This window comes from Gadus macrocephalus, chromosome 3, assembly GCF_031168955.1.
Source record: "Gadus macrocephalus chromosome 3, ASM3116895v1".
NCBI lineage: Eukaryota > Metazoa > Chordata > Actinopteri > Gadiformes > Gadidae > Gadus > Gadus macrocephalus.
In genome coordinates this window covers 8,833,539-8,846,792 of record NC_082384.1, presented here as the reverse complement: position 1 = coordinate 8,846,792, position 13,254 = coordinate 8,833,539, and the positions used below count along the sequence as shown (strand labels likewise).

At 46.8% G+C, this 13,254-nt stretch overlaps 1 protein-coding gene across 2 annotated transcripts in view; it reads right to left on the bottom strand.

The window, feature by feature from the left end:
* Positions 1-924: 924 nt before the first annotated feature.
* Positions 925-13,254, bottom strand: part of klhl5 (kelch-like family member 5) — a 32,693-nt gene continuing 20,363 nt past the window's right edge. For both annotated transcript variants that reach the window (XM_060047061.1, XM_060047060.1), the window contains exons 7-13: positions 12,742-12,966; positions 10,802-10,877; positions 9,865-9,951; positions 4,836-4,910; positions 3,716-3,853; positions 3,365-3,536; positions 925-1,274 (exon numbers count right to left, since the gene is read on the bottom strand). In XM_060047061.1, coding sequence (XP_059903044.1) covers positions 1,218-1,274; positions 3,365-3,536; positions 3,716-3,853; positions 4,836-4,910; positions 9,865-9,951; positions 10,802-10,877; positions 12,742-12,966 — 830 coding nt within the window. In that variant the 3' untranslated portion in view covers positions 925-1,217. The remainder of the gene's footprint in view (positions 1,275-3,364; positions 3,537-3,715; positions 3,854-4,835; positions 4,911-9,864; positions 9,952-10,801; positions 10,878-12,741; positions 12,967-13,254) is intronic.

Genomic DNA, 13,254 nt, shown 5'->3' with positions numbered 1-13,254 from the left:
CTCGCTCTCACACGCACACAGACACACGCACGCACGCACGCAGACACACACACACACACACACACACACACACACACACACACACACACACAAACACACGATAGCATAGAAAAGTCCAACCGATCATTGACCTTTGACCTACCTGGAAGGGGTTGAGTGTGGGGGGGGGGGGGTTGGAATGGGTTTTCCAATGGTTGTATTGTGTCACCCAGGAGGACACAGCCTGGCTGGGTGATTCTAATGACTGTAGGTTCATCAAAAACAATCCAACTATATAAAGATAAGATCATGGAAGTACTTCTGAACGGCGAAGACAACTTACAGGAGCCCACACTGCGTCACGGCAAATCTGTTTGCACACTTGTGCTGATTATGTCAAACCCAGTTTCCTCATCAGAGAGCAGGAGAGGAGGCGAGGAAGAAAGGGTAGAGAGCGAGAGAAGGAGACAGACAGAGAGACGAACAGCGAGCGAACGGTGGCAATATGAAAAAAGAACAATGTGGAAATAGCATCAAAACAGGATCCCTGAAATTGCTGAGGAAAGCTACGAGACCTGACATGATGAGATATCTCAGCGGCACTGTCGTTTTCTCCCTCTCTCTCCCCGTCTGCCTCGTTCTCTCACTTCCCTGTCAGGTAAAAATTATGCATCCCCCTGGATGCCTGTGTGTGTGAGTGTGTTTGGCAGTTTGTGTATTTGTTTAAATTGCGTGTGTGCATGCTCACCTTGTAGCCTATGCGAATAAAAAGGAAAAGGTCAGAATCCATGAGACAGCAGTTATTTTGTTCACGTACACGGAAGACAGCTTTCACCTCCTTTCGTACACACAGGCACAAAACTCATCAACCTCCAGTGATATTAACGCTATCCCCTAGGTATAAAATCGGAATAAAACGTTTAGGTTGATCGCTCTCTCTCTCTCTCTCTCTCTCTCTCTCTCTCTCTCTCTCTCTCTCTCTCTCTCTCTCTCTCTCTCTCTCTCTCTCTCACTCTCTCTCTCTCTCTCGCTGTCATTTTCTGCATCTTCTTTCCGATGTCCCCTCAGGCAATGGCATCCTTCCACTTCTTCGTCATCCCATCAGCAAGACATACCGTATCCATGGAGATCATGTCACCAGTGACAAGAGGGGTTACTGAGGTCTTCCCCCCCCCCCCCCCCCTCCCCAATGCCCTGCAGACATGACGTTATACTTCATGTCAGTATTGGTGTCCTCATTACAGCTTGACGGCCACCACGCACGCACCGGCCCGGCCCAGACACAGAGGCGCCACCTAGAGGACAAACACAGGTTGACAGGGTGTGTTTTCTGGGTTTCTACCTGCCTGCAGAAATCCTTAAAGATCATCTCTGTTCAATAAGATCCGCCGACACCGAAACATTGACAGCCATGACCGATGTTTGGTGTTATCGTCTGATATTCTGTTAAATTAACATTACTTGCCTATTCGGTCACCCAGAAACGTTTAACAATAATACAGTGTTGCATCATAAATGAGGCTAGGCTCTTTCGAAAACTGTAGTATGAATACTAAAACTGTGCCATCTCTCTGACAGTTGGCTACTGTTAGTTTAAGGCTGTCCTACATTTGCATATGTCCGTGTGACGACACAAGGACGGTCACTGACACCCCCAGCGTGTTAGGCAGCATAAAACGTCATTACTGCATGGTGCATATTAATTCATAATACATATATGCACTCTTTCTTTTACTTATTTTGTATCCAAATTCAACTTCAAAGGAACATGGACAGCTTTCCAACAAATTGTAACATTGCTTTAAAAAGTAAGCAAACTGTGACAGAAGGTTGTCTATCAAATTCTGCTTGATCAAATCATGTCCTCTATATACAGTAGTTGGAACCCTCAAAAGCTAGATGATTAAAAGCCCTTCCTCAAATACAATATACCTCATGTCCGATTAAAATAAGTATTTCATCCCTCCCTAAAATTAGAAATACATCTCCCTACCGCTAAAGGAGCAAGATACATTCTACGCACCGTTTCACTTTACCATGTCCATAAACAAGAGGATAAAACAATGCTTGTCACCTTGATATACTCCTCGGTAATAGCTGGAGGCAATTCCAAACACTTATTTTTGGAACCGCATTGCTTATTCTAATTAGAAATATACTATATGTTCTAGCTGTACCTTTCTGTCCGCCCCAAACCTTAAAGCTTCCTGCTATGTTTCTGTGTGAGTCAGGATTTACAGATCAGTGCTGAAGCTTGCAGGAGCAGGGAAGTGTAACCACGTGAGCAGTATCAGCAGAATCTCAGGTGTGTGTGTGTGTTGGTGTGGGTGTGGGTGTGTGTGTGTATGTGCGCTAGTGTGTGTGTTTGTGAGACTCAGCATGTATTATTATTATTATTGTTTGTCTCTTGTGGTTACGCGGGGAATCGGACATGCCTGCTATGCTTCTTCACTTTCTCATTTCTTGCCCCTCCGCATCAATCCATGTTCTGTTGTTTTCTCAGGGTCGTGTTCATTTATAGCACTTTATCTACAGAGCATCCAGCCAGCATCATTAATTATAAATCAAACAATACAAGCACTACCATCCTGGCTTTCGTCATCGGCTGTAGGTTTTGGCGGCTATCCGTCTTTGAAAAGCCAAATCTGATTATTTTGGAGGAATGTTATTGCTGAGACTAATCCCACTCCGAAAGCTCTCCCCTTAGAAGTTTAAAGGAGGTCACATTCTAACAAGCTAAGACTCAAACTCCCAGAATCCCAAATAGTTTCCATGACAAAAGGCACGAGTGACTTTGCGAAGAAAACTTTCGAGGCAACCGGAAGAGCCCAGACATCAATCGGAAGCCAGTGAGAGCCCCATCTCTGAACAAACACACACAAACCCATTTCCCCATCTGTATGCAGTATTCACTGCAGCAGCAAGGACAATATTAGCATGAAACAAAACACACATTTACATAACAGTACAACAACATTTGCCGTTCCAGGAGGAAGGACTCACATTGTGTTTCTTTAACGTTTGTTTGTGTGTTGGCGCATGCTCCCTCTAAGAGTGACATTTTTATTTGTGCCACATTGTTACTGCGTGTCACTTGGTTCTAGTAAACTGCAGAGTGGCTGTTTGAGCTGGTTTTCATTGCATTTGATCAAATGTATGTCAAACACACCTGATATATTAGACTGACTCTGGATTGACTTTGTTTCTTGTGTATTTTAGGTGCGTGTTCATTTCTTTGTTTGTATAGGGGCACTTGCAGTGCCCCTGTGTGTTTGTGTGCGCGCTTGTGTTGTGTGCATGTGTTGGTATGTGTGTTTATGTGTGTGTTTGTGTGCAAATGTGTGTGCGTGTGTGTGTGCGTGTGTGTGTGTGTGTGTGTGTGTACCTGGGTCCACTCATTAGTCTGAGGGTCATAAGACTCCACAGTGTTGAGGTACACCTGCCCATCGTAACCGCCCACTGCATAGAGACGGTCGCCAAGGAGACACACCCCCACCGCGTCCCGGCTGATGCTCATGGGCGCCACAGTCGTCCAGGCGTCCGTCTGGGGGTCGTACCTGCAAAGACTCGCACAAACACACACACACAAACATACACACAACTTTTGTAAAAAGTGATTATTGGAAGAATGTTACTTGCACACACACACACACACACACACACACACACACACACACACACACACACACACACAAATGCCCTCGCATCACACACACACAAACACACACAAACACACCTCTCCACACAGTCACTAAGCCGAGAGGAGAGGGAGGAGGCCGGGGCATCGTGGCCTCCGATGGCGTACAGGAAGCCATTCCAAGTGGCCACGCCCACTCCACCACGCCGCTTAGCCATTGGAGAACAACCGCTCCACCTACCAGGAAATAACAAGCAAGGATCAATCGTTTATATCGTCAGTCAACTAAAAGACAAAACATAGACGTTTTGCTTATCTCAGCCCTCCCTTATGAAAAGGCCAATAGAAACAGTGATGTCCTCCTGATGTTCCGGCTCGGTCATTAGTGGATCATTTGGTCCAAAGTGACTAATAGTGAATCCAGATGTCATAAAGGAGCGAGTAGGGGCAGCCAGCTTGTTCAAGGAAGCGAAACGGTAGGCAGTGCGAGAACCTTTGGCCTGGGAGTCAAACGCCCGTACCACTACTGTCACGCCTCGCTCTGCTCATTGAGTCATGTGTTTATGGTTTCAGTCATTTCCTCATCGTTGTCCTTTTTCCTTTGTCTAATTCCCACCTCTATCCCCCTCACTTTGCTCCCCCCTTGTGTTTCCCACCTCTGTGACTGTCCTCCCTCCCCTTGGTGAGTTCACCTGTACCTCGCTTTCGCTCCCCCTCCTCGGGCCTTTAGCCAGCGTGTTTCCCTCGCGCCAGTCCGCCTTTGTTCCCGGCATCAAGCGTCCCAGCCCCTCCCTCCAGATCATTACTGTTCCTGGTTCATTGATTCTGGCTCCTTTTTCCCCGACTGCACCATTTTCTTCTCCGTGCCGGATTCTTTGCCTGATCACCTCATTGATTATCCGTGTACCAACCCTTGTTTCTAGCAGTGAAGACGATACAGACTTTATGCTTCTGAGTCAGGCATGAGTCTTTTTCCCTGTGGCTGCACAACTAGCCTAATGGCTGGTAATGATAGCAACTATACGCTATCCTGCAGCTAGCTAGAACCATTTGGATGACATAGTCCTCCATTTACGGACATGGAGACCTCGTAGCTGTTTCGTCCATTTCTTTAAATCAGGAAATAAGAAATAGACTCATAAAACACACACGCCGCACACGGGAGGATGCAGGCCTGGAGCAGGGATACACTGTTACAGCAGGTGATGTCATGTCTGACCTGTTGGTGTGGGGGTCGAAGCACTCGACGGAGCGCAGGCAGGATGAGCCGTCTCGCCCTCCCACCGCATACAACCTGACACAGAGACAGAGATACATTAAGGATACATCTAGAGAGAGATACTAGGAGAGATAGTATACATGAGAGACAGATTCAGTAAAAAACAGAGTGAGATAGAGAGAGGGGGAGAGCAAAGGATAGATATAATAGATAGAGTGATAGAGAGGGGGAGAGAGAGAGAGAGAGAGACATGTATAGTATAAATAGAGAGACAGATAGAGAGGTTGAGAGACGGAGAAACAGAGATGGAGACAGAGACCGATATAGGTAAAGGTAATATTGCACAGGTTCTGGAAACCCCTTTTCAATTTAGTGACAGTGAAACAGCTGGGACTGTTGAGCCAATTGTGTGTGTGTGTGTGTGTGTGTGTGTGTGTGTGTGTGTGTGTGTGTGTGGACTTGTGTGTTGGTGTGGGTGTGTCTGTCTGTGCGCACGCGTGTGCATGAGCCAATTTCAGCAGCGGAGGAGCGAGTGAGGGGAGCAAAATAAATCAAGCAGCACTTTTGGGGTATCAAACCCAAACCAGTCAGTGTCTGTGAATAACTGTGGGCGACGGCATGAGGCCATAAAGATGTATTCTGTGTGTGTGTGTGTGTGTGTGTGTGTGTGTGTGTGTGTGTGTGTGTGTGTGTGTGTGTGCCTGTGCGTGTGTGTGTGTGTTTGTGTGTGTGCTTGCTTGTGTGTGTGTGTGTCTAAGAAGGACGAGAAAACCGTTCAACCGAGTAATAAGTTTCATCAGGCAATACACACACACACACACACACACACACACACACACACACACACACACACACACACACACACACACAGTACTACTTGGCATGTTTAGCCCATGGTTGCTGTATTAATTACCATCGCTAAAGACCTTCTCTGTCGTTGCTGCCGATGCTAATAAAGGACACAATATTATCATGCTCAGATCTCCTCTGTTGAATATCATGGAATCCTGGGAGCCGGGATAGGTCCACGACACCAGCTTGGTACTGACTGCAGCCATCGTTCATTGTTCTCCATTATATGTGTTCATGTCAGGCACATGTTCATGTGTTCATGTGTGTGTGTGTGTGTGTGTGTGTGTGTGTGTGTGTGTGTGTCTGGGTGTATGTTTGGTGTGTGCATCCATGTGCATGTGTGCGTGCGTGCGTGTGTGCGTGTGTGCGTGCCTGCGTGTGTGGATGTGTGTGTGTTTTAGTTTGTGATTGCCTCTAGATTAGCTCATTTGTCCTGACACTGTGATTGAAAATACATCCCCCTCTTTCCCATTCCGTTTGCATCCACACATCCAGCTGCTTGGGGCAAGCAAAGGCAGGCAAAGAACTACATGCACAGCTACAAAATGTAAAGAATATACTGGCTTCAGACCTCGCTCCACCTCATTCGTATTCCCCCTCCGTATTCAGTACTGCAGGAGCCACTGACACTGTTCTCTGACCTCTCCCACGTAGCAGGTTCATATATATGTATATATATCTTGATCTATATATCTGCTCGCCTCAGGAAGAGAAGCTTTTCCAAGGCTCCAGCAGAGTGATCAATGTTCGATGGCTTGAGGCAGATTAGTCTGACCCTGGGTGGGGTTGGGCCAAGCTGCTGTCTTTAGAATGTTGACCACCTTCCAAGGATAGCCTTAATGTTGTTGTTTTGGTCGGATTCAAATATTTTTCTGCAAGAACTGCAAAGTTAAATTTCTGAAAATGATAACCTGAAATGATTGCTCTTTCGACATGAAATATGTGCTTTGTGAATGAAAGAATCGCTCAATGCTCAAATCGAGAAGACTTTGTTGGTGTAAGTGATGCTACAATGTCTGATGAGCTGTGCTGAAGAGCTCCCCCTTTGTCAGAGTTCACAGTGGACTAATCCATCAGCCCAATCGACACTTGACACAAAAAACCTTAACATTAATCTCTCTACCAAAAGGAGACATGATCCCACAGTTGATGCTTTTTGTTTTGAAAAACAAAATACTAAATCAACATCATTCCCTCTACATTAAATTACTTTTACTATACTCAGTGTGCGAAAAACGGGGGGGTCTGGGGGGGCTCTACCCCCCCGATTTACCAATGAGATCCCCTGAAAGCCTCAAAAGCAACATTTGAGGGGGGTATAAAATGTTGTAAAAAAAAAAAATATATAGCCTATATATTTTATTGTTACTAATGTTTTTAAGTTCACCCTGTCCAATATTCAGAATTCAAACATTTATTCACAAATATAGGGTTAGGGTTAGCAAATTAGCCATGTTCGCCGAACAGAAGAAAGACGTAATGTTGAAAAGTCATACTAAAAACGGCTAGCAAGCAAAAGCTAAACCAGAGTGATTCACTCACATACTTTGGGTCTATTCTAACTTAAGGTAAGAGGCTATCTTTTAAATCTTTGCAGTGACTGAATTGTCATGATAGAACTGGGACATAGGCAGGGGTGGACTGGGACAAAAATTCAGCCCTGGCATTTTCTGTCCAGACCAGCCCACTACATTATCAGCACTAGGGGTGGGACGAGACGAACGGGAAGAACCCTGTATGTACTTTATTAAAACAATTTAATCGAGTACATACATCCGAATAATAGTACAGCACTGTAAATAGCAGTTGTTGCTGTTGCTGACAAGAAAGGTGTAAAACCCGAACAGGAAGTTAACAGACCTCTTATGGTCGCTGCATCTCCACCCCCCACATCTACATATCTACAAAACCCTTGTTAGATATCACACTTGATCCAACGCTAAATTCTCTCTTGCAGTTTTTAGTCTGTGACTGTGAAAATCTCTTGGTGTAAGCCCAGCATTAGTTAAAACCAGACTCGGACAATAATAACAAAATATCCTGACAAATAATCTAAATAAAAAACATATTATAGAAAGTAGCAGCATTAAAGCTGAAACTCATTTGTTTTAACGGTGACTCAGTCATTATGAGAACATAAATAGAGATTTTTTTTTTTTTCTCATATACGTGTCATATTCTCATATAAGTGTATGTGCACATGTATGTATTCATGTGCACATACACGTATATGAGAATGCATATCTATTCAGACCTGTGATTCATGTCTTAGACTTTTTCACACAGCTATAGATAAAAAAAAGATTCAATTCTCTATTTATGGTTATATTTAGGTCAATATATATATTGCCCTACTTCCTCTTCCACAGCCAGACAGCGACACTCTTCACCCAATTCATGACCTGCAAGAAACTGCAAACAGAACTTGTACTCAGTATCTGTGTACTGACCAGTATATGTAGTGTGAACCCTCCGCGGTTGCCGCGCGGCGGTGTGCAAGCACCTTAACCGCCTCCTCTCTGCCGCCCTTCCCTCATTGAAATGAATGGAGGCGGCGAGTTGCCGCGCGGCGGTGTGCAAGCAGCCGCAGCTGCTTGCACACCGCCGCGCGGCAACCGCCCTTATAACCGCCTGTGTGAAGGGCCAGGCGTTTTCAAAAGCGCCTGCTGCTGCTGCGCCTGCCTGCCGTCGAAAGTTTCAACACGGGGAAAGCTGAGCGGTGGGGCAATATCTGTGCGCGTTCACGTGGGCGGCAACCGCTTCCTGGTTTTCAGCCGCTTTTGTAACCGCCTCCCCTCTGCCGCCCTTCCCTCATTGAGATGATGGAGGCGGCGAGTTGCCGCGCGGCGGTGTGAAAGCAGCCGTCTTCAGCTCCGTCCCGACTCCCGCGACTCCGGCCCCATGCCATGAGGTCCCGCCCACCCTGGTTTGTTTTGTGATTGACAGCACTGTCAGGGCTCTCTGAGCCTGTCAGCCCATGATTGATTGACAATGACAAACACAGACCAATGATACGTGTCGATGCTGGCAACACGCTGCTAGCCCTCTGTAGCCCGTTGGCCGGCCCGATACGAGGGAAAACCCACGGCCCACCGGGACGATGCCCGGTATTCCAGATGGCCAGTCCACCCCTGGACATAGGGTGCACCGTGCATGAGATGAGTGTGTGCGACTGTGTGCGTGCATGTCCTTTCCGGCTTCGGCATACTGCATGGTTATGAAGGAGTTGTGGTTGGTTGGGGTCTTAGTGAAGCAGCCTAGCCTTTCAAGTTGGAGTAGGCCTAATTGTTTACGCGCGTGCGAGAGCGAGAGAGAGAGCGCGCGCCAGAGAGAGAGAGAGAGCGCACCTGCCGTGGTGACGTTTGGCTTGTTGTGTAAAATGTTGTCAGCATCCGCCGTGGTTGGACGAATGTGCTTTGTGCATGTGTTCAATGATGCATCTGTCTGACCGTATTTGCTGCAGGTGGATGGTTAAATAATGTCACACGACCGGTCATACTGCGGGCTTTCTTTCCCAAGTGCACTGATTGCGTGCACCAGTCTCCGATAGGCTATACCTGGCATTTATTCAGTTGTTGATTGCTCTTCTAAGTGCGCCATATTGGTGCCAATTACTGTTGTGTTTGCATTGTAATGCACGACTTTGCCTCTCCTTGTTATAAAACGTCGTGCGTCCAATCGTGCATCCCTCCTATGTCATTACTGACCGAGGAGGCTGCATTGGCTAAAGTGTTGCTTTTTCGAATAGGCTACTATAGTATATCGGATTATCAACAATTGTTGTGTGCGTGTGTGTGTTGTCATATAGGCCAGAGACTGATTGCTTGCATCCATGAAATATTGTAATGGTATAGGCCAACTGCATATTGAGGTAATTTAGATCGGTATTGCGCAACAATCGGGGGACGGGGACCCCCCCCGAATATTGACGGGTAACTGACTGTACTGTATAGAATAGTGCCATTAGAGCGCCATTGATGTGCTTCTGTGGTCTTGAGATCATTTCTTAGAACTCTAGACTGGTTTGTTTCGCAAGCCTCTCTGGTGGAACGCTGTACATTTGAATGCACAGAATACACACATATAAGTGTGTGTGTGTGTGTGTGTGTGTGTGTGTGTGTGTGTGTGTGTGTGTGTGTGTGTGTGTGTGTGCGTGTGTGTGTGTGCGTTAACTCACTTCCCGTTGAGCACAGCCACGCCCACGGTGCTCCTGGGTGTGGACATGCTGGAGATAAAGCTCCACAAGCGTGCCTGCGGGTCCCACCTGGTCCACACAGGAAATGAAAAACGTGATTGATGAACGCCTTTAGCCCGCCAAACACACAAGACAGACTGCGCTGGGAAGGTGGAGACCTTAACCCAGAACCCTGGCTGATGTGATTTAGGAACAGCTAGGGGGCGTTGTGAGGCACGGTGCCAGGCAGGGCTGATATAAACGCTAGCCAAAACGGTTACTATAGACTACCTTGTAAGACTTCCAAAATGAGCCCATACATAGCAACATAAAATGGGACCATTTATTGCATCATTCTTCCGACAAACAGTATAGTTCCTCAGGACAGCAAAACGGTTGCTAAGCAACACAGCTTAGAAATAGTCTAATAAGGCTTTAAAGATTGGTGATGGTTAACATTTATCTTGACATCGCCATCATATTTTTTTTTACAGTATTTCAAATATTATTTTACAAGGAATTAAGGACCACAGAATTGAGGACCACAACTATCCGTTTTATAATAGAAATTGAGAATTCTGGTATATTGTGTCTCTAAAATATAACAGATTAAATTAAATGATTAACAATTAAAAGAAAAAAACGATTAAATGTAAAAATAAAGAAAAAGCTAAAAAAAAAAGCATCAAATGAACAAATGAGGATAACTATAGATACATATTCTTATTTTAAGAAGTACAAAGTCCTAAAATATATATATTATTACATATTATATATATTTTCAGCCTTTTTGAATATAGATCAAGCAACGCTCCATTGGTCCCACACATTACAGCTGACCACTATCCAGGTCTCACTCGATCCCTCCCATCAACAGTGAGGTCCAGCTAGGCTCTCCTGCTGTTTGCCGTGCTTCCAGATATGGAGCCTCGCCCCTTACCTCTCCACCGTGCTGAGGTAGCTCCAGCCGTCATGCCCCCCGACCGCGTACATGGGCCCCTCCAGGACGGCTACGCCTGTGAACAGGGAACACGTGTCAGACCACTGCATGCTGTATGAGTACACTGTATGAGGCGCTGCAGGGACAACACCAGTCCGGGAGATCAAACCCTCAGGACGGTCTCTCTTCACCAAACCCTCAGGACGGTCTCTCTTCAGCAAACCCTCAGAACAGTCTCTCTTCACCAAACCCTCAGAACAGTCTCTCTTCACCAAACCCTCAGAACGGTCTCTCTTCAGCAAACCCTCAGAACAGTCTCTCTTCAGCAAACCCTCAGAACAGTCTCTCTTCACCAAACCCTCAGAACAGTCTCTCTTCACCAAACCCTCAGAACAGTCTCTCTTCACCAAACCCTCAGAACAGTCTCTCTTCACCAAACCGTCAGAATGGTCTCTCTTTACCAAACCCTCAGAACAGTCTCTCTTCACCAAACCGTCAGAATGGTCTCTCTTTACCAAACCCTCAGAACAGTCTCTCTTCACCAAACCCTCAGAACAGTCTCTCTTCATCAAACCCTCCGATATAATTTCAATCAGAAGCGAGTAGTATTTAAAATGAACCACAACATTTATTGACTTTTGGCGATGAGACACCATCAAATGATTCTTCATGGGGACCATGAGGTATGCCGGGATACGATCCCCCCTTGATGGTGTCTAGACGCTGCTGGTGGTGTGACTAGGATAGGGAGGAGGGCCTCAGCCCTGGAGGCAGTAATCTATTTATCCTTAGACAGGTGGAGCTTAATCCCGGAGGTGGAAAGGATGGAGGAGAGTTACAACGAGTCTCAAAAGACCAACGACAAGCATGAATTAGAGTTGTTTATGAACTTGTGCGTTGCCGTGCAATTGTACTTTGGTTAATGCATATTTGATCCTGATTGGTTGAGAGATGAAGGGGAGGGGCCTGCGATGACAGCGTTGTAATCTAGAGCCCAACATAGATCGAAGATAAACAGAAGGGGAACGTCGTCTGCCTGATTGAACTAAGCTATAGCTACATTTATCAGATCAATATGTTGTGTCGATTCTGCCTTCGAGCATTTCGCATGAATGCGCCTGCCACGAATGTAAACAATAGATATTTAGCACTGTGGTCATTTTGATGAGACATTTGGATAATTAATTGTCTGGATTTTCACTGCTATGTCGTCCATAAAATCCGAACCGACCTAAACACATTGATTCCATAAGATAAAGTACTATATTTTCATTGTTTACATTTGTAAACAATGGCTCAAGTTAAACACTCAGCAGAATTGGAACCTTGATCAATTATATTGGTATGGATGTTTTAGTGAAGCCAGGAGAGACATTACCCAGATTTGATCCCCCTGACCAGTGCTGTACTTTCAAAGGCCTGTGTGTGAACTATAGAAAGAGGCTTAATAGGAAGAGGAGGAGGAGGGGGAGGTGGTGGAGGAGGAGGGGGAGGTGGTGGAGGAGGAGGTATAGGAGGAGGAGGAGTGACCATAATATCCCAGCCAAGCCATGATATTAATCATGGCTTGGCTGGATACTGGATGGCGATCCTCTGAACCGAAGGCATTCATCAAATGAACATCTGCAGCACCAGATGTGTTGATGAACTGCCCCACACAGGCCTGTCCTGCCCAAACACACACACACACACACACACACACACACACACACACACACACACACACACACACACACACACACACACACACACACACACACACACACACACACACACACACACACACACACACACACACACACACAAACACACGTGTATGTGTGTTCGTTTGTGCATGTTTGTGCACACGTTATGTTTGTCATTGAGGGAGTGAGGAGTGACTGGGTGTGTGCGTGTTTGCATTGCGCGTGTGCATCCAGGAGTGCGTGAACCCCCCTCACCCAGGCCGTGTCTGTGCGTGGACATGGGGGGCAGGGCGCTCCAGCTCTTGCTGTGGGGGTTGTAGCACTCCACCGTGTTGAGGGTCTTCAGCCCGTCGCGGCCCCCCACCACGTGGAGGCGTCCGTCCAGCACGGCCACGCCGAACTGCAGCCGGCGGCCGCTCATGGTGGCCACCTGGCTCCAGGTGTCCCGCCTCAGGCAGTACTGCTCGATGCTGGTGGCCCCTGGACACAGAACGCACGCCACGGGGGTCAGCGCCGCCGAGGGAATCGCTTGGCGGTTCAACTCCGGGCGATGAGGTCCCTCTGGGGCGATGATGTGTCATCATGGAGAACAAGCCGTGTGGCAGATCAGCACATACGGTACGACTCAGCAGCTTCCCCTCGGACGGCGCTACGCCGGCGGCGGCCCGGCGATGCGTTCATGCGTGCCGAAAGAGACGGGAAAATGTGTTGCCCGGGAAACATCTTTGCGTGATGATGGTCATTTTCTGTGATGCATGTGAATGCGTA